The 22,595-nt window shown below is 36.0% G+C and overlaps 1 protein-coding gene across 1 annotated transcript in view; it reads left to right on the forward strand.

Moving 5' to 3' along the window:
• tbc1d32 (TBC1 domain family, member 32) overlaps positions 1-21,498 on the forward strand; it is a 120,640-nt gene extending 99,142 nt beyond the window's left edge. The window contains exons 33-35 of the mRNA XM_059356643.1: positions 8,302-8,490; positions 19,928-20,043; positions 21,280-21,498. Of these exons, the coding sequence (XP_059212626.1) occupies positions 8,302-8,490; positions 19,928-20,043; positions 21,280-21,379 (405 nt within the window). The 3' untranslated portion in view covers positions 21,380-21,498. The remainder of the gene's footprint in view (positions 1-8,301; positions 8,491-19,927; positions 20,044-21,279) is intronic.
• Positions 21,499-22,595: the final 1,097 nt, after the last annotated feature.

Below are 22,595 nucleotides of genomic sequence, written 5' to 3' on the forward strand. Positions count from 1 at the left end.
AGCAGCAGTGGCAAATGAAGCATTATACACCTCTGACATTCATACAGTAGAGGTTGGCTGCGAATGTGTGTGGACGCAGATGTCAGTTTGAAATCCATCTACAGAATGTCAAAGCGTTTTACCTGTCAAGCTGCCTGAGAATAGGAATGTGTGCGTGTGTGTGCGTGTGTGTGTGTGTGTGTGTGTGTGTGTGAGGGAGATTTTGAACAGTAATTGTCTTCAGTGGGAGCAGCGAGCTGTGGTAGGTAAATGATAAATGAGCTGAATCATGAGAAGAAACATGATGTGTGTGCTTCATTGGCCTAAATAAGACACAATCTCTTATCTTCAGGTCCCCACACTGTAACAGGCCTAATGGGTTTAAATCATTTAAACATCACGTTAAGGCCACTGCTGTTCAAAAGTTATCTAGAAATATAAAGTTAAAATGCAGCCACTGTATGAGTAGGGCTGCGGCAAAGGAAATATTTTCATTATTGATTAATCATCATCAAACTCTGTTATGCCCAGCACATTAGAGGGCACAACCAAACAAAAGGGAGGACCACGCAGCTGCCAGGTAAAGTAATTCACACATTTATTTAAGGAAAAACAACCAACTTTTAAATGTACAACAATGATGAAAAACCTAAAGGAACCAAAAGAACCAAGCAAATATAACCCAAAACCAAACAAAGCCACCCCTGGGAGCACCAGCCATCCCAGAGGGAGAGAGACAGCCATCTTGGATCCACCAAGCCTATATAGGTGAGCAGCAGGTGAAGTAGGAGAAGAAGAGGAGCTGGCCAGCAGCATCTGCAAGAGAGAACACAGGCAGGGCAAGCAACAGCAGCAGCCCAAGGGCCATCACAACTCCAAACCAGACGATATTCAATTTACAAAGGTGCATCTCAATAAATAAGAATATCATAAAAAAGTTTATGCCAGTAATTCAATTCAAAAAGTGGAAATAACACATTGTATAGATCCATTGCGCACAGAATGAAACATTTCATGTCTTAATTTATCTAATTTCTTCTAATTATAATTATTGTTGGGTTTTTTTTACATTTAATGAAGACCTAAAATTAAGTGTCTCAAAAATTTTTGAATATTAGAAAAGAACAATTTTAGTTCGTTTTAGTATGTTTAATATGGAAATGTTGGCCCTTTGAAAAGAATGTCCATCTATATGACTCAATGCTTGGTTGGGGCTATTTGACTTGAACTACTGGAAATGGACTTTTCCATCATATTCAAATTTATTGGGATTCACCTGTATATAAAAAAATAAAATAATGTTTACTGTTTGCTCCCTCAGCGGTTCTAGCGCCTGGAGCCCACCACCTCTACTAGCAGAAATGTGTCACCTGGCAGACTTCTGCTTGTGGAGAGGTGGGGCCGCTGGCAACATGGAAAACATGAAAGGAAGCCAGAAAACCCATTCATCTGCACACACTGCTGTGACACACAGTTGGCTCAAAATCATAATTTTCTGCTTAAAGCATCGTTGGTGTCAGTAGCCACAAAATAAGTTGGTGATATGGCAGAAAAAAGTTACTTTTTACAGAGGAAACCAGTCAATTTCATCAAGATCAAGCAGATTTTTATTATAATCAAATTATTTAAATGGGAGTTGTATAGAAACATTCTGTCCCAATTATGAATTTCAAGCAGATTAATGTTTAATTTTTTTTGATAGCACTGAATTCGTACAGTATGTGGGTGATTCTCATGAAGCCAGTCCAAGCTATGTCTGTGAATATTATAAGGACATACTTTATTAAACTAAATATATTTCACTTTTATATGAATGAACAATATAGCCACAATGAGATACAATTCATTGTTTTGTGTTAAAATAACATTTTCTATATTTTTAAACATATTTTTGATTCACAAATTCATTACTGTAATGCGTCCAGATAAAAATGTCATGGTTTCCCCCACACTTATATACAGTAAATATTTAATAAACTCTATAAAAATAAATATACATTTGTTTGAAATGTATAATTTAACAGAATATAATCAAACATAATGGTTTTTGACAATGTATAAAGAACAAAATCTGAATGAAAATTGTTTTTTGTTTTAATAAAATACATTTTGGTGATACCAGCTACCCTTGAGCACATTTAAGTGTTTGCCAAGGAAAAAAAAACAAAAACCTTTTGTTTTTTTTATTTATTTAAGAATGTGTTACGGTAATGAATTTACCTCACAGTGTCTCTAAAAATGTCAGAAAATACCTTAAAAATCTTTAAAAAGATTATAAATTCATATTAAACAGAGACTTTGGATTGTATATGTTATAAAAGGGTCAAAGAAAATATGTATTCAATGCTCTTGGATTATTGCTATGAACAGCACCATGTTCATGAGAATCACCCATTTGCAATTAAAAAATAAAAAACAATAAGATGAGACTAAATGTTGAATTGTCGCTCATCCCTCCTGCAGAACATTCAGTGTTTGGCACACAGGAACAAATCGTGATATCTCAACGAGTCGGCCGATGTGACCTGACCTGCTCAGATTAATAATAGCTCTGGAGGCCTGTTTACGACAGAAAGAAACGAAAGTAAAGAATACTGCAAGAATACAGTCACACTCACCTATGAACCCGCTCGGGAAAGAAAGATCCGCTCTTGGAAAGACCTTGAAGGGATTTATAGTCACAGAAAGTCCTCTACTGTATGTGTGCTTGTTTCTCTGCCTGAGGGTGTAAAAACAAAGGGCTGCATGGATCCAGTCGCTCCCTGTGTTTATTACAACACACAAATTAGGATGTCAGGGATTTTCATTAGAGTGCAGCAGAGGAGGGGGCGATAATAATCTGATATGTTTATGGAGCGTAAGTGGAGCTTGTTTGTATGCTTGAGCAGACTTGTGTCGTTAGTGAACACAGTGGCTAATTATTGGCATGACAATTAGTTAAAACGCAGCGAGTGCATTGTTTGTTGTCTGTTTGGAAAAACTGGATAAAAGGGTGTGAAACTCAAACTCAAAGCTACTGATTGTAGTCGAATCATAAACAGGAACAGCAGAGTTTGGCCCAAAAAAAGGCAGTCGTTTTTTTTTTCTTTTACAATGACACATTTATCGAATGCTCAACATGGTCTCACAGAAATCCGTGAAATAGCCACGGATTTCTCTTAACTCAAAATCGATCAAATTTCCGTGAAACTGACACGGATTTCGCTACAATGCAAGTTAATGACAGTCATATCCCGTGGCTATTCCAACATACAAAGTGATTATGTACATTCACTGAGTGAATATTTAGAAAATAAAACATATATTTCTCGCTAGAAATGTGATCAAAATCCATTTTTATGCAGAAACTAATTCAAAATATTATTTTTTTCACTAAAAATGAGAGAACTGTCCGCCATGTTTTTTGTTCTGATCGCCGGAACCTTGAAAGTCACGTGACTTGGAACAAACCAGTACGAAAAAATATCAATGGGATGGCCACGGGATATGTCATTAACTTGCATTGTAGCGAAATCCGTGTCAGTTTCACAGAAATTTGAGCGATTCCGTGGCTATTCCACGGATTTTGAGTTAAGCGAAATCCATGGCTATTTCTGTGAGACCAGGTTCCAATGCTGCTTCCCTGCAAGGTTGTACACTAACAGTAAATGTACAGTTTCCAGTCTGCTGTCTTTATAAGCATTCTAATGGCATGTTAATGTCTGTCCACTACTTATACCCTCATACTGAAAAAAACAGCTATTTGATTTACCGCAGAGGAGAAATCCAACTGACTGGTGATCCACTGATTTCTCCTGTAGCGGTTTGAAGTGGAACGTCTCAAACTATTAAATCAAGTGCAGCTTAGGGGCCAACGGAAGCTCTTAGAAAGGAAAAGCAAGCATTTTATTTAGTCTTCCATGGTCCATTTAAATGCTTTCGCTTCCAGTAGCTTACTATTTATGCCCTACTTGGCTGTTACATGAATATATGCAAACTGAGACAAAAATAAAGATGTAGACAATAAAATATTGAATGTGTATTGTATCTTGTATTTGAAGTTTGAAGTATTTGAAGTTTAAGATGTGAATGTTTACAGTGGGTTTGTGGAGGAAAAGATGGCTGATTTCACTCAGTTGTGTCAACACAACTTCAAGCACCCCTTTATTAGATTCATTTATCTAATTTTATTTATTAGATTGCCCCTGAAATTTGGTGCACAAATTCATGTTCCCTTAGCATAACAAGCACCAATATCTTGAGGAATAGATGTTAATATTGTACATGGTAAGGGCTCTTAAAAAAGTAAGATGGAAGAAGTAAACAAATCATCCAAATAAAATTACAAAATACGTAAATAATTTTAAAAAACACAGGGTAAACCTAACATATTTCAGACCCTGCGATAACAGAAACAGCAATATTAAAGACAAATAAGGAAAACAGAAGGATTTAGAGCTGAACAAACCCAAACAACCGAGAAAGAACTCAATCTCTAGACTAAAAGTCTAATGCAGCTAGTCGACCCGAACCGTTGTGCCAAAAATGTACAGAGGGGGCAGTGGGAGACTTCCACTCTGAGATAATTAGTTCATGTCCCCTTAATATTGTAATGGCAATGTCTTTTGTGCCCCTGATTTTTCATCTGGTGCCATCATCAGGTCAAATGTTTTATTGGTCTGAGCCTTGGTTTCAGACCAAATACCTGCAGAACTAATGACATCATCTTCAGCTGCACTTTAGAGTTTATTGCTCATTAGCAAATGTTGATATACTAATAGTGATAGTGAATATTTATGCTTTACCTGTATATTAGCTCAAAACACTAATGTTTTAAAACAACCTCACAGGGCTGCTGGCATTCAATTACATTTTATTAATCAATTCAGCCCCCACAAAAAACTGTATCTTAGGCAGGGGTCTCAAACTCAAATTACCTGGGGGCCGCTGGAGGCAGTATCAAAAAGACACAAAATGACAGAAAAAAAAAACTAAATTACTTAAAAAGGACACAAAATGACAAAAAAAAGACACAAAAATACCAAAAAAGACACAAAATTACAAAAAAGACACAAAATTACTAAAAAAGACACAGAATTACCAAAAAAGACACTAAATTATTAAACAAATACACAAAATTATAAAAAGGACACAAAATTACCAATAAAAGACACATTACCAAAAAAAACACAGAATTACAAAAAAAACCCACAAAATTATTTAGAAAAGACACAAAATGATTTTAAAAAAGACACAAAATTACCAAAAAAGACACTGAATTATTTAAAAAAATACACAAAATTATTTTAAAAAGACACAAAATTACCAAAAAAGACACAAAATCACCAAAAAAAGTAATTAAAAGGACCTTCCACACACAACACGGTAAAGGGCGATTCATATAAAACTCACATTAAACTTTCATATCAAGGTTAGGGCCACAAAATATCGTCACAAGGGCCGCAATTGGCCCACGGGCCGCGAGTTTGCCTGTAGTCAAAGTGTACGCTATCTTTGTAATGTGTTCCCTTACCAATGAGAAACTGTAGTTGTTTTATCCATCTGTGCTCTCTTTAAAGCTAACAGACTCCATTGACAAAAGCAGTAATTTTGCTGGTCTCCCGCTGCTTCAATCAGTTAGATAGTTTATTCGTTTTGTGAGTTTCAAACCTCCTTCAAAACACCAAAGCCACACAGTAAAACACAGAAACAAATTGCTGCCAGCCGCCCTCTACTGTAGCTAAAACACTGACTGTGGATAAGTGCCTCATACAACCCCACTTTACAGCCGTCCCTTTAGGATCACACATCTCAACTTAGTCATCAGCTGGAGAAATACACATTAGCATGCATCCCCTTGTTTCTCTGTCCCCTAATCCCACCTCAATATTCAACGCTGCTGCGATTTATCATTTTTCACTCTCAAAGTAAACACGTTCCCAGAAAGATTCATTTAGAAAATCTGAGTCAGGAAGTGAAGTTAATATCGACCCCAGACATTGAAGTCACACAGCTGCATGATCACACTCCACTCTGCTCTAAAAATACATTCTGCTCCATAATCTCAAAGGCTGCCATAGACATAGAATATTAAATATGACACATACCATATTATATTATATATTATATTTTATTGGAACAACCCATCCTAATAGCACACAACACATTTCTAGCATATTTGCTCTTATTTGGCATGAACAAGTGTTGATTTGTGGCATTAAAATGTTGCTGTTCTTTATGAATCTCATTGACTTAAAGCTGTTTAGCCTTAAAGTGTTAATTACAGATGTTAGTTTCTCACTTCCCAGAGATTCAAACAGATCTAAATGTCAAATTTGTTTCTTTTTAGTAAATATCCAGGTCTTTTTTGGGTTTGGGAAAACATTTTTTGACTCATGAAGACCTCTGATTCTCTGATCTTGTATCTGAAATCACCTACATTTCCTTTCCTGACTGGATTATTATGCCTCATTTATTTTCCTTTTTGACTGGAGAAACTTGTCTGGTTAAAAATGCCACATAAATATGACACAAACTATATTATATTATCGTTTTTATTTGAACAACCCTTCTTAACAGCACTCTGTAATTTCAAGCATAATTGCTCTTGTTTGGCATGAAAGCCTGTTGAATTATTGCATTAAAACATATGTATTTATATATATATATACATACTTTGACTTAAAGCTACAAGATCTCCATTTCAATCTGTTTTTATATGCCGATAAGTGTTAATTAAAGGTGTGTTTGTATCTCAATTCCCTGAGATTTAAACCGATCCAAATGTCAAATTTGTTTCTTTTTGTTTGCAGTATCTGGGATTTCATTTCCAGGTTTTTTTGTTTTGTTTGGGAACACATTTGTGAAGACCTCTATTTCTGTGATGTCTGACTGTATTATTATGCCTCATTTATTTTCATTTTTTGACTGGTGGAACCTGTCTGGTTTAAAATGCCATATAAATATGACACAAACTGTATTATATTATTGTTTTTATTTGAACAACCCTTCTTAACAGCACTCTGTAATTTCTTGAATATTTGCTCTTATTTGGCATGAACAGGTGTTGATTTGTGGCATTAAAATGTTGCTGTTCTTTATGAATTTCATTAGTACTAAAAATATATAAATATAGTTTGACTTAAAGCCACAAGATCTCCATTTCATTGTGTTTTTATATGGCGATAAGTGTTAATTACGGGTGTCTTTGTGTCTCACTTTCCAGAGATTCAAACTGATCTAAATGTCAGATTTGTTTCTTTTCTTCAGCAGTATCTGGGAGGTACATTTCCAGGTATTTTTTGGGTTTGGGAACACGTTTGACCTGTGAAGACCTCTAATTCTCTGATCTTGTATCTGAAATCACCTACATTTCCTTTCCTGACTGGATTACTGTGCCTCATTTATTTTCCTTTTTTCGACTGGAGAAACTTGTCGGGTTTAAAATGCCACAGCAAGACTTTTATGTCGAACCACATTATCAACTTCGTCTCGGCTGACAGAAACTCTGATGGCTACTTGTGAAATACAGAAGTAATTTTAAAATCCCGCTGAGCTTGCTAAATGCGTCTACAAATCAACCTCCGTCTTTTATTTGTGAACTTTCAGCCCTGAAGCTTGCAGGCAATACTCTTGGTTTTTTGGTGAAAATTCAAAAGGCAGGGGTGACTCAGCTTTTCTGGTAGTGTTCCCCAGACTCTGGCACAGCGCTTTAATTACTTCAGCAGCGTGTGATGTTTTAATTTAGGTCTAAACACCTGTTTATCTGTGTCACTCTGCTGTGTTAAGGCTCTGAGTAATGTTTTTATTACCTCTTAAACTAGGAAGTATTACAACTATAATAAACATTACTGACTTGTTCTCATCTGCAACACCCTTCCTTCTAAATACTTGCCAATACATGCACTTTTTTTACTTTGCTGGCTTATAATTTACTGTTTTAATGCATTTAAGTGTTTTTGTAGAGGTTTAAGTGAATGTGAAAACTCTGTAAAATTAGAAAAATTACATGCAACTGTGACATAGGAGCACGTAACTGCACACCCATACACCAATTTAAAGAAAATTGAAAAGGGCTATGAAGATTGATTAGAGACTGAGAGAGACATATTTTATATTTGACACATTTGATTTATTATAGTGAGAAGGATTGCTGTCTGAAACATGATTCCTTAATTTTCAGAAGCATTAAGCAGATCATTCGTATTCCAGGATAATTGAGGTCGTCATTTCTTTCACCTGTATTAAACTACTCAGAATTGGTTTAATTTATTCTCAGTGAGATTCAACAACAACAACAAAATCCTGGAAATCACAATAAATCTTTTTTTTTTCTTCCCACAGATGTGCCTCCACTGGTTGACTCAGTGTTTCTGGAACTATCTGGACTGGACAGAGATCTGCCACTACGTGTCCACCTGTGTGGTGATGGGTCCTGACTACCAGGTGTACATGTGCGTTGCCGTATTCAAACATCTGCAGCCAGATATCCTGCAGCGCACACAGTCCCAGGAGCTGCAGGTCTTCCTCAAGGTGAGACAGAGCATCAGTGTATTTTATAGACAGAACATCCTGTCAGACTGCATTTAAAAGTCAAGGTGGCTTTGTGTAGTCCAGGGGTCTCACACTCAAATTACCTGGGGGCCGCTGGAGGCAGTGGCACGAAATTACTAAGAAGCCACAATTACAAAAAAGACACAAAATGACTGAAAAAAACACTAAATTACTTAAAAAAGAAACAAAATGACAAAAAGATACAAAATGACAAAAAAAAGACACAAAATGACAAAAAAAAGACACAAAATGACAAAAAAAAGACACGAAATTACTAAGAAGCCACAATTACATAAAAAGACACAAAATGACTGAAAAAAACACTAAATTACTTAAAAAAGACACAAAATGACCCAAAAACACACAAAATGACCCAAAAAGACACAAAATTACCAAAAAGACACAAAATTATAAAAAAAAGACAATTATTTTTAAAAAAGACACAAAATTATTTTTAAAAAGACACAAAATTACCAAAAAAAGACACAAAATTACCAAAAAAAGACACAAAATTACCAAAAAAAGTCACAGAATTATCAAAAAAGACACAAAATTACAAAAAAAGTAATTAAAGGGACCTTCCACACACAACACGGTGTGTGGAAGTGCCATTCATATAAAACTCACATTAAACTTTCATATCAAGGTGGGGGCCACAAAATATCGTCACGAGGGCCGCGAGTTTGAGACCCATGCTGTAGTCAGAGAGACACTCGTATAGATGTTGGATCAAAAATAAGCATATGCATCCTAATTATTTAAATCTCATGACTCAGTGCTTAAAGTCAATATGTTCAGGCCTCCATCTGCAGCTGAAGCAGCTGTGGTTTGGGGGATTTCTGCCAAATGTTGTGGATAGCTCTGCTGGGCCTGGAGCACGCCGATGGCCCCGTCCCTCTGGGGGAGAGGGAGACGTGGCATCTTGTAGAAGTGTCATTTTTTATTTTCTTTTTGTTATCATGAATCATGTGCGGATAAGGAGTGATCAGACAGGATTGTCATGATAATACATGTATGACTATGAGCACAATGCTCAACTCCTGCACCAAAACCACTCAACGGCATCATGGAGTGCAACACATACAGTCATGGAAAAAATGATGAATTACACCACCCTTGTTTTCTCTAATATCTTGTTCATTTTAATGTCTGGTACAACTAAAGGTACATTTGTTTGGACAAATACAATGATAACAACAAAAATAGTGCATAAGAGTTTAATTTTAGAGCTGATATCTAGACATTGTCCATGGTTTTCTTGATCATGGTTTTGGTTATTATCAAGAAAACCGTGGAAAATGTCTAGATATCAGCTCTGAAATTAAACTCTTATGAGCTATTTTTGTTATCATTATGAACAATAAATTGAAGAAAACAAGGGGGTTCTAATCATTTTTCCATGACTGTATATGTCCATTTTTTAAACAAACAAATTAATTAATGATGCATTTTCCTGTGTGTTGTCATGAAGCTACAATATAGGCAAACTCAACAGTTGAAATTGCACCATTACACAGAGAAAAGTATTTATATTACACAGTGGCATGATAATACACCTGATTGAAGTATTGGGAAGTACTGATAGTGAACAGTTTGTGTACATTATAGTGCAGTTATTGGAATAGGAAGACTTTTTACACATGCTGTCATTTTAAAATGGTTTCAAGTTTCAGTTATTATAAAGCGAGAACAAAAAACACCTTCTGTTTTCATTCTTTTAGCTAATAAGAGTTGTATATTACAGTATACTGTGATATTTCTCAACACAGTTATCATACCCCTGTCTTTGCTTGTAATTTTGTCATCAACAGTGTAGAACCCAACATACTTATTATTTATTCATTTTATTTATTTAATTATCTCAATAGTGTGCTTTATTTTTATGTATTTCTTTAGTTTACTGTTGGATCATTGATGTATGTAGGCATGTAATAAGTCAAGCAGAACTACTTCAAACGGTCTGTTGTGCATACAAACTATATATTTTTTAGAATTGAAACATCATTAAAGTTTGAACGTTTTGATCTTCTTCCTACTATCAAAAGAATGTCTGAATTTCTAATAAAAAGTGACTCTAGTAGCTTTATTTTAGAGGTTGCTGTCTTTTACATCAGTAAAACAGATCATTCATGTTTATGCTTTAATGCTTAATTTAAACCCTCTTTCTTCGGGAGAAGCTCTCCTTTATCGCAGGCTAATTAATTCGGAATACTTCAGCATTCGGGCTCATAAATCGTCTGGATTTAATACGAGAAGTCATGCAGTTTCTTCTGTTAGACCTCCGCTGAATATGAAAGGGGAGCCGAACAATTCTGCACTCATTCATGATTCACGTCCACAATGAATAAAAAATCCACTTTTTGAATTTGTTTCACAAAAAAACCTCCCAACACGGTGTGTTTTTTACGCCCGAAAAACACACTGTGAAAAGACGCCTGTTCTGAAAGTTTAACACATTTCATTGGAATAAATTCCGCCCCGTGAGTTGGATGAACGCTGAATGAAAAAAAAAACGGCCCCAAAGATTTCACAAAAGGTCGAGAGCTGCGGTCTCGAAGTACTGGTACCAATATGCAGAGCAGCATTAAAGAGAGAGCAGCATTGTGAATGAGGCATGGCTTGACATGAAGCACTCATCGTCATTACTCATTAAGCATTTCAGTCCGTCTTGTCTCCAGCTGATAGCTCTGGTGTTAACACCGCCACGAGCCGCCGCTGACAGTTTTTGTGAATAAAAGATCAGTTATGGAGGCTTTATCTGAGGAAGCTCTTCTAATGAGCTGTAGCATCAGATACTGCTGCAAGAGACAGCTCTGAGACGCAGCGTGTGTCTGTATGTTTGTGTGTGTGTGTGTGTGTGTGTGTGTGTGTGAGAGAAACTTACACAGTCCTCGACCCGAGCTGAACCTCTGAAAGTTTTAAACATGCCGGTTTACGTCCGACGGCCTTATCTTTCCCCTCCTCCTCCTCCTCCGTCTCTCTCTGTGGGAACAATGTGAATTATTTCACTCAGACACAAGTGGTATTACAGAGGATTTTTTTCTTGTTTTAAACATTCACACACTTGCACCCTCTCTACACTTATCCTGTCTCACTTGAGGGTATATCTATATTTCATCTAAATTAAAATTTGAAAAGGCAAATGAGTTGTTACAGTCGTTCGGAGTCTGACTGCAGCGGAGCTGAAATGAAAAGGAGACAGAGGTTACATTAGTGCCACGACTCAGAGGCTGCTTCAGATCACACACTGGAAAAAAGCTTCTGTTTTGTTGCGCGGCATTTAGAGAACAATCAGCACATAAATTAACCTTTCATACTGTAGATATGAGTAGGATTCTTTCCTCCCTCTCCTAGTTTTATCCTTTTTTCTAATTTGGCACATACTATGGAGCGGTACTAGCACAAATAACTCTGAGACAGTAGCATGTCACCTGATAACTCTTAAATTGGACACATCTCACAATACTGAGAGACATGTTTGACCCTAAAAGTCAAAGACAAGAGAAACAGCTGTTTTCTATTCCAATACTTCAAATTAAGCAGCAAACCACCAGGGTACTTCAAGCTTAACCCTTTAAGAGTTTGGGGCTATTTTGTCAGTTTTTGACGACTTTCCATTCTGCCTGTATAAACGACTTAAAAAGTGTTCACCATGCCATGTTGTTATTGTTTCCAACACAACCTCACCTAAATGACCTGATTGTTATTTTTTTTTCATTTTGACTTACTGGATCAACATTTTCAACACAAAAACACACCAAAAACACACACACAAAATTACAAAAACACACATAAAAAAACATTTTTTTTACAACACCCTCCCCCACATAAAAACACACTTAAAACACACACAAAAACAAACAAAAAATTACAAAAAACACACATAAAACACACTGTTTTCTATTCCAATACTTAATATATACTCCAAAACTTAAATGCCTTCCCAATTCTTCATGATATAACTTTTAACAAGACACAAGAAAACATCTCAGGAAATAAAGTTTTTTGTAATTAATAGAATACTACAACTACTATGTGTCAGTGTAGTCGCAATGAGGAAAAATAACAATCCAATCAGTATATTAACTATGCGCTTATTGCAAAACTTACTCACAAGCTTCAGGCTCGTTATAGGCAAGAGACTGTCTGCCATAAGTCTGCCATCAACGTTTCAGAGGCACTGATTGGTCCATTGGGGGGTGACATAATATATCCCAAAAGTCTAACGCTAATTGTGACTTTTAGATGGTTTTATGCAACGTATGTCCCAGACACGACTACTTGCAGAACTTCTTCATATAAACGGACGTCTGTTGGCTGTGTTCAGACTGCAGGCAAAAGTGGATCAAATCAGATTTTTTTTTTCTTGAAGTGGCCCTCAGTACAACTACATGCATTTGAGCATGAAATCTTAAAAGTGCAGTATAAAAATGCACAAAATTACTTCTTGCAATTAATGTTGGTCTGCTGTTCTTGCATTGAAAACAAAAGAAATCACAGTAAGTGGTTATTTTTTAACATTGAGGCACATTGAACATTGAGCATTAAGCATTAATCGCTAGAGCGTGTTGTATAATTACTATGTGACCAGTTTAATAAAGTGCTGAGGTATAGTGGCATGAGACCTATCAAGACTTTATAAATGAAGAGGAACCAATGCATGTCTTGTCTCACAGATCAAAATGTTACTCTTTCTCCTCATCCTTCTTCTCGTTATCATCTGCTCACAACTTCTCCAGCTTCCACCGTAGTCGCTGACTTCAGCAGCCTCCATGTTTACTTCTGAACACAGCGTGCTGCGTGTGGCGTCTTTGTTGTTGTTCTTGCTCATGCAGGTCAGTTCGGGGCCGTGAGCAGTTCACACTGGAGTCTGGAGTCTGATATAGGCCATGTTTAAAAAATAATATAAACAGCAAAACAAAAAAAATCTGAAATGAGCATCAGACCTGCAGTGTGAAAGTTTCACACCAGGGTGAAGAGACACCGCAGTGCAGGAATACAGAAAAAAACTTGGAATTTCCCTGCACGCTGCAAATTGCATGTAGCGGAAACACTGAACTCTTTAATGCTTTAAGATGTATTCCATTTAATTTTACCTTCTAAAGCAAATCCTCACTCATTGAATATTAATACCACTAATTTGTCATGTGAGGGCAGGCTTAAGAAAACTTAGAAATCTTTGGTAATTAATGCATTAATTAGCGTACTTAATGATCTCATAAGTGCTAATGGTTAATATATCTTGAAGATTACGAGGAACATTAAGCAGCTCGTGTCACCTGTTCAGCATGAGAATATTCAACAGAACATCACAGTATATTTTCAGCTAAACTTAAAGGAATCCACATTAGTCAGGCCCTAATTCCTACACACTCACGTCCTTGCATCTTCCTTTTTTTTTCTTTCACCCTCCTTAATTCTCCCAGAGAAAATAACAGACCAAAAATACTCTCCCGAGTGATTTCCACTGCTTATCTCCACTCTCCTTCACGGTTTTAACTGTGTCAGCAGGCGTTTCCCGGTGCGATAAATGAACAGGCGAAGCAACTTTTAGTTTTGATGTTTTTCTTTAAGGATTAATCTCACTCTGCAAAAAAATCTTGGCTCAAATAAAGAATCTGACAAGTGGGAGACTTTTTCCTACTTGCTGCAGTGTAGTGCTGTTATGTTTTGACAAGAAGAAGAATGGCGGTGCATTAACCATCCAGCAGGATGTACAGCACTTCACACAAAACAAAATATGGATTTAATAGACTTAGAGTTATGTAACCGCTACCGCTGACACTAAAACCTACACTTTATTAAAATCAGTATATCAAATAAGTCTGCACGGCGATGACTAATTCATAATACCATATAATTAAACTGAGATTTTTCTCTTATAAAAAGTGTTTTATGTCGTGTAGGAATAATGGCAGGAGGAGAGTCCTCCATCAGACGGGGAACTCATTTCTCCCTGACGCTACTTGCTCCCCTCTGAACAATCACCCCGCTGTACTCACTCTATTTGCTCCCGTTAAATAATGAAAACCTATCGCTCCATTTGCTCTTAATCTATTTCTTTCCTTTGCTCTTCACTCCTTTGTGGTTTTTCTACACGCATGATATTACCTTATAAAAAGGACACCGAGATCCTGAACTTGAAGTCTTTGGTGATTTAAAGTGGTACTCTTGAAATGGTTTCTAGGATAGTGGATAGAAAAGAAACTAAATTTGGGGACACAAAATAATATTATGTCTGACTTTTCTCTAGTCTTTGGTCTTTTTGTTAGATGGACATACTTTTCAGAGGCCAACATTTCCATATTAAACATACTTTTTAAAATAGGTATTTTGTAATATTAACATTTTTTTGAGACAGTGAATTTTAGGTCCTCATTAAATATAAGCCATAATCATTATAATTAGAAGAAAATAAGTCAATTTAGACATGAAATGTTTCATTCTGTGCGTAATGGATCTATATAATGTGTTATTTCCACTTTTTGAATTGAATTACTGACTGAAGTTTTGTTTTTTCCTTTGAAACACCATTGCGTTTTTCATTTATAGGCCTAAAATATCCTTTAAATGAAACAAACTAGAGGTAAAAATCATTCTTTTGTTCAACTGTTCACAACAATAGGCCAGTACTTCATTTAAAGGGCTCATCCAGCTAAAATGTAAAAGGAATGGTTAAAAGCCCCAACCAAGTATTGAGTCATATAGATGGACATACTTTTCAGAGGCCAACATTTCCATATTAAACATACTTTTTAAAATGGGTCTTTTGTAATATAAACATTTTTTTTGAGACACTGAATTTTAGGTCTTCATTAAATGTAAGCCATAATCATTATAATTAGAAGAAAATAAGTACATTAAGGCATGAAATGTTTAATTCTGTGTCTAATGGATCTATATAATGTGTTATTTCCACTTTTTGAATTTAATTACTGACATAAATAAACTTTTCTATGATATTCTAATTTATTGAGATGCACCTGTAGATAAAAATAAGTTATCAAAAGTTTTGTTTTTTCCTTTGAAACACCATTGCGTTTTACCTTTATAGGCCTAAAAAATCCTTTAAATGAAACAAACTAGAGGTAAAAATCATTCTTTTGTTCAACTGTTCAGAAAAAAAGGCCAGTACTTCATTTAAAGGGCTCATCCAGCTAAAAGGTAAAAGGAATGGTTAAAATTTGACATTTTTACACATTTTTGCAGCTAAGATTGAATAATTTTCACCGGACATTATGACCAGAGAGATTTAAATAGGTTTGACTTGATTTTTCCAGTTAACCCTCTGGAGTCTCCAAAAGCACCAGTGCATGACTTCTCCATGACACCCAGACTAGAAAACATTTTTCTTTGCTCTTTTTGTGATATACTGTATGGTTTTACCTCTTTGGGGTTCTAAAATGTAGCAGTTAAAGCAGGTCAAATAACTTTTTAGATTGAACAACTCTGACATCTTGCCGTTGCCAAGGGGTCACAAGAAAACATTTCTTCGTCTCAAGCCAACAAAGCTTGGAGACCACAGATAGAAGAGCCTGAAACACTACAGCACTCCCTCTATCCACTGCAGCTCAGTGCTTCACAACCTTTTAGCTTCTACATTGCAGCAATGTTTACACTTTACCTGTCATATAAAGTTTAATATGTATGAGTTGTGACCAGTTTAGCCAAAGTGGTGTCTCCTTTTCAAGTTGTTAGAGTTAAAGTCCTCTACCACCCAACAAATTTAAGAGTGTTCAACAATGCTAACTGCTCTTTGAAGCTGCACTTAGGCACAGAAAGTGCTAAGAACTAAGAAGCTTTCACCTCTGGAGCCAAGTCGACTTCAGCCCAAGTTCCAGTTTGTTTGATTAGTTTGAACACTGTGTACTCAGACACAGCTGGTCAATTTAGGGATGGCACAATAATCAATACATCGGTTCCAAGTCAATGTCTAAATCAATATTACATCCCCATTATTTGTATTTAATTGTTTATGTTAATTGTGTTTTAAATTTTGTAACCCTGTCACTTTTATGCTGCCTTCTTGGCCAGGTCTCTCTTGTAAAAGAGATTTTTAAAATCTCTTTTTCAAAATTATTTTTATTGGATTTTCCTTGGATGCATAATTATATCAGCTGTCAGAGCACACATCAGTTTATCCAGTACATCCATAGACTAGGCAAGTACAAAATAAATGAAAACACCAAAGTTAGTCAAAAAATATGAAAACAAAACAAATAGAAGAAAACAAAAACAAATAAATGAATGAAGATTAACATATAAGAGAAAATTATAAAATTAAAAAAATAGAAAAATAAATAAATACATAATAATAATAATAATAAAAATTTAATAAGAGGAAGATAAGACACAGACAGATTTTTTAAATCTCAACGAGACTTTGAACCGATCTTATCTAGCGATCTTATCTACCTCCGCAAAGGTCTGAAAGTGCTTCTGCATGACTGTGTTGTATGTATGTTGTACTATAACGAAACCAAAAACTCAGGACACTTTATTTATGGTTGCAGTTATTTTGTTAGTTTGTCTTGTATATTGTTGCTAATTATATTAAGTTCATTATTTTATTAACTACCTCAGACATTGTGATTTCCTTTATTTGTTAAAGAAAAATACTGCTGTGTTATTGTTTTTCAATAAATTAAATATTCAAACATCGAAGGTGAATGCTGCGAGTTATAAAAAAATCGGTACCAACTCAATTTCTAAAGTGGTCGCGGTAGAGGTTTTGAATATTTTTAAATGCTGATATTTGCAATTCATTTAGATGAATTAGTCATAAAGCATGTCGTTAATTATTTTTAATCACTTGATAGTTTTAGGATGAGAGGGAAAAGCATATTCACTTAACACAAAATCACTGTTTTTAGTCTTCAGGGTGTCCTGACCTCTGACACTGGTGAGAGTGTGAAAATCTTCAGTCTGATTCAAGGTTATAATAGTTTTGGATTTTTCATTAGTTTTAGTTTTAATTTCGTTGTGAATTTTTGTTTTCAAATTCAGTTAGTTTTAGTGAGTTTTTAGAGTGAGTTTGCTAGTTTTCGTTTATTTTTATTTTTTGAAAATGCTTAGTTTTAGTTCAGTTTTTTTTAGTTTTAGTGTTAGTTTTTTTTTCCCACAATATTTTTATACACTTTGACATACAGCTTCTACATTCATGTATCGTTATTCAACTTCCATATTTTCAAATAGTTGCATTTACATAGACAGAAAAATATAAACAAACAAAACATAACATAACTTAGTGTTAGTTTTAGTTTTTTTGTAATGGGTATGTGCCTTCATTTCCTTTGGTTTATCCATCTCAGCCTCAATAAGGTTATTAACTCTTACAGTTCGGGGTGTTTTGTATTTTGGTTGGAGTGTAGACATCCCAGTCTCAGTAAACAGATTTACCATGTGTTCCTACATGTTGAAACAGAAACACTGAATTATGTATGAAAAAAGTTGACAAAGACGAAAACGAAGGACATTTTCACTATAATTTTAGTTAGTTTTGTAACCACAAAATACAGTTTCAGTTAGTTGTGGTTTTTAAAAAAACTCTTGTTTTTATTTTTATTTGAACTTCAAATCAAATCAAACTTTATTTATAAAGCGCTTTTCATACATAGAAATGTAACACAAAGTGCTTTACAAAAAATAAGGATAAAAACAGACAATAAAAATGACAAAACCCACCCCTCCCATCCCCACATACACATCTGTATGTACACACACACGCACATAGACACGCACGCACACAAGCACACACTCAGACTCACACACAGCACATATTGATAGACAGTGTAGAGACATGGCAAGGCACCGAGGATCCAGAAAACGAAAATGTTTTTTCAATTTTAGTTTTTGTTATTTTGTTAGTTTTCGTTAACTATAATAACCTTGGTCTGATTAGAGTAAATATGTTCCAGGATGAGTTTCCAGCCTGGAGTTGTTCTCACGGTATTGACTGTGTTCCTACTGTGTCACATCCTCATCGGCCTTATTTACCTGAGAAAAAAAACCTTAATTAGATTCTCCAAAAACACATTCTGCAAAGTGATTAAAGAAAATTAAGAGAGTGCTGACAAGTTGCAGAAGTCATTAAACTGTGGCAGTTTTTTTTTTTTGTCCTGCATGCTGACTGAGGGCCAAATCATCAGTTGGCTGTGTGTTTATTATTCTGAACGTGGCGTCTTCTGGGTGCAGCATTCCTCAGGCTGCTAATTGATGATGCCACTCGCAACATAATGCACAGCAGCCTCAGTTATTTGCTCTGCTGCAGTGTTTGCATCGCCCGTGAGGTCGCTCGGCTCTATAACTGATGCATACTGTAGCTCAGGCGGCAATTATGGCTGCCCGAATTAAAATCCTGACTGAACAAATGAGCCTGATGAAGCGTTTGTGTCTGATTCTTACCCAGTTAAGACATGGCAGCATGTTAAAAGACACGTCTGGTTACGTGTATTGCTGCGTTATGAAGATGCTTGTACTTATTAAGATATTGTTTTGCACGTAAAAGCTGATTACCTGAACGATAAGCCAGGATGTTGTTTGCTGGCACGGTGCAGCATTCAATTCCCCAAGATTTAATTTCATTTCCTCCGACTTCATAATAAATTGAATGTAAAGCATTTTTAATGAAAATATTATATTGAATTATTCACACTTCAACTCCTAACAAAGTGACAGATAATGGTTTTATTATTGAGGCATAACATGGCTTATTTTATTATCAGTCTGAATACATCTGCCTGCCATGGACACTCATTAATAAAAAAAAAAAAAGAAGCAAGCTTATAAACAATCTGTTCTAGATAAAGTACTTTGGAAACTTTGGATTAACTCTTGTGTACTTTAAAGCGACGGTTCGTACTAAAGGGTCACAAAATAACTAAAGAAATATGGGTGCATCTCAATACATTACAATATGATGGAAAAGTCCATTTCCAGTAGTTCAAGTCAACCATATTAAGTATTAAGTCATATAGATAGATATACTTTTCAGAGGCCAACATTTCCATATTAAACATACTTCTTAAAGTGGGTATTTTGTAATAAGCCATAATTATTATAATTAGAAGAAAATGAGTCAATTAAGACAAGAAATGTTTCAGTCTATGTGTAAGGGATCTATACAATGTGTTATTTCCACTTTTTGAATTAAATAACTGCCATAAATAAACTTTTCTATGATATTCTAATTTATTGAGATGCACCTGTAGATAAAAATAAGTTATCAGAAGTTTTGTTTTTTCCTTTGAAACACCATTGCGTTTTAACTTTATAGGCCTAAAAAATCCTTTAAATGAAACAAACGAGAGGTCTTTCGTTTAACTGTTCAGAAAAAAAGGCCAGTACTTCATTTAAAGGGCTGTATCTTTAATTTGGTACAATGTTGATAAATAACGATTCTCTTTGTTGCCTGCAGGAGGAGCCAATCCAGGGCTTCAAGGTCAGTGACTACCTGGAGCTGATGGAGGGACTGGAGCGCAGCTACAGACACGTCGTTCTCACCGACATGAAAACCATCCGCAACCCCGTCGAGTGAGAACATGTAACAGGATACAAAATACACCATTTAAAGTGGTTGTTTGACAACTTTTAAGCTGCCTTAGAATAAGATTCACTTCTTGTTTGTATCTCCTGATGTGATGAGACATTGTTCTTCAGCACTCTCAGAGAAATTACAAATAGCTTTTCTCAAAACTGAAGATGCTTCAATTTGTGATGACACTAGCCGCGTTTTCATTCAATTGTCAAATGAGTTTTAAGTGAACTCTGGGAACGCTACAGAAAGGAAATGCAAATTAGCTGCATTTCAATCAACTAGTTAGAAGTAAATAAACTAAGATACACTGTAGCTTCATCAGAAGTTGTTTTTTTTATGCAATGAACAGCTGTAATCCACCAGTAAACAGCAGAAGAAGAAGAGGTTGCAAAGTGAAACAAAACTTTCAGTTTCTTTCAATTTTAATTGTACTACAAAATTGTGTTTGTTCCATGAATTTAAAGGACGAGGATGGTGATGTTCTGTTTCTGTTACTGTCAACAAATCAACCAAAATTAACAAAAAAGCCTGCTAATTTCATTCTACTGTAATAACTCAAAAGCCAACAGAATAAACATACATCAACAGTTTAAAGTAGTCCCCAAGAAAAAATATTAGACCACCCTTGTTTTCTCTATTTTTTTGTTCACGTTAATGTCTGGTACAACTAAAGGTACATTTGTTTGGACAAATATAATGATAACAACAAAAATAGCTGATAAGAGTTTAATTTAAGAGCTGATATCTAGACATTTAACATGGTTTTCTTGATGAAAGATTTTGGTTATTATCAAGAAAACCATGGAAAATGTCTAGATATCAGCTCTTAAATTAAACTCTTTTGTTGCTATCATTGTATTTGTCCAAACAAATGTACCTTTAGTTGTACCAGTCATTAAAATGATTTTCTATGACTGTGTGTCTTTGGAAGGAACAAATGAGACTTGGGAAGTATTGAGAGACCAATTAACACATTGTTCGTGTTGATCATTTAATGGGATTATTTGACAACAAGAACATACAGAATAACACCAGCCGTATCCTTTTATGGAGTCGTAGGTTGCAGTTTCCTGCAAGTTGTACCTGTAAGAAGTTGTTTGTTACATTACTGTACTTGATGTAAATATGTGACAATCATGAACAGCTGCTGTTTGGAAGATTTCATGTTTAATTCTGTATTTATTCATTTCCTACAATGTAAATATCTAAGATCTTTTGTATGTGTTCTCAAGGAATAAATGGTCAAAACGCATAATATTGTCCAGACGAATTAACAATCCTGAGATCAGATCCTCTGCAGGCCGGTGGAGTCCGGCCGTCTCGTGGCGATGACACACACCATTAATGCCGAGACACGCATCGATGCAGCACACAGCCTCTCCTGGTTGTGTACTTATGCAGGTCTTTGTATGAAAGATGCATGAGGAAGGTTGTATCATTGTGATAAACCCTCATTAGTAACCACAGCCTTTTCTCTCTCTCTCCCCGCACCGCCGTCCTGCCGCCCCTCTTCAGTCACACTGAGGCCTGAATAATAAATAAGTGCATCAGATCCATCCATCTCTCCCCACAACAACACTGTTTACCAGGGGGACGTGTCGGCTCCACAGAGGTGGCGGCTTACAGTGAGAGGAACTGATCAAATGTTTAATATGTAATAAAAAAAAAGGCTGCTTCACACAGAGCATCTCACCACTGAGGCTGTTTAACATTTAGCTCACAATGTATTGAACCAAGGATTGAACTTTAGAGCTGCATTAATTAGTTGTTTTTTTTGGCCACTTGGGGGCAGAACTCCACAACAAGTCGAACAACCACTCAAACACTTGATATATTACAGCCTTGTTAGGAAACTTTCTTATTTATCAGACATTTAACAGTATGAGCTTGGGACATGCTTGAGGTTAACCCCTCATTTGCTGATTCATGATGGCTGCCTCGTGTGTCCTGAGTCTGTTTGGAGCATTGGTTGTGCAAATCTCCAGAAATTAACCCCAACCTATACAAATGTAAACTCAACAGTCCGTATTATATCCTGTGAAATTTTTACACAGTGTCTCTGGAATCAGGGTTTTATTCAAAAGGGGATAAATAACTCAATCTTGCAACTTTTCCGGACTTAACTGATTAAATTCTGATAGTTAAATGAGTCATTTCACAGGGGGTAACTGTGACGTAACTAAAGGTTTAACTTGGTTCTGGAGCCCAGTCCTTGAACAAGCATGCAGCTCCATCCATCCATCCATTCTGGTCTGCTTATCCGGGGTCGGGTCGCGGGGGCAGCAGGTTAAGCAGGGTATTCCAAACGCCCCTCTCACCAGCCACAATGTCCAGCTCCTCCTGGGGGACCCTGAGATACTTGAACTCCTTCGCTTGAGGCAGTACCTCTCTCCACCCAGAGGTGTCAGTCCACCGTTTTCCAGCATGCAGCTGTGATTTGCCAAATTTAAAAATGATTGACAGTCAGCCCACCCTCTCCAAAGTCTCCTGTCTGCAGAGATACCCTCCTGCTGCACTCTCATACACACCCCGAATGACTGGCACACAC

The sequence above is a fragment of the Centropristis striata genome, chromosome 18, assembly GCF_030273125.1.
Source record: "Centropristis striata isolate RG_2023a ecotype Rhode Island chromosome 18, C.striata_1.0, whole genome shotgun sequence".
NCBI lineage: Eukaryota > Metazoa > Chordata > Actinopteri > Perciformes > Serranidae > Centropristis > Centropristis striata.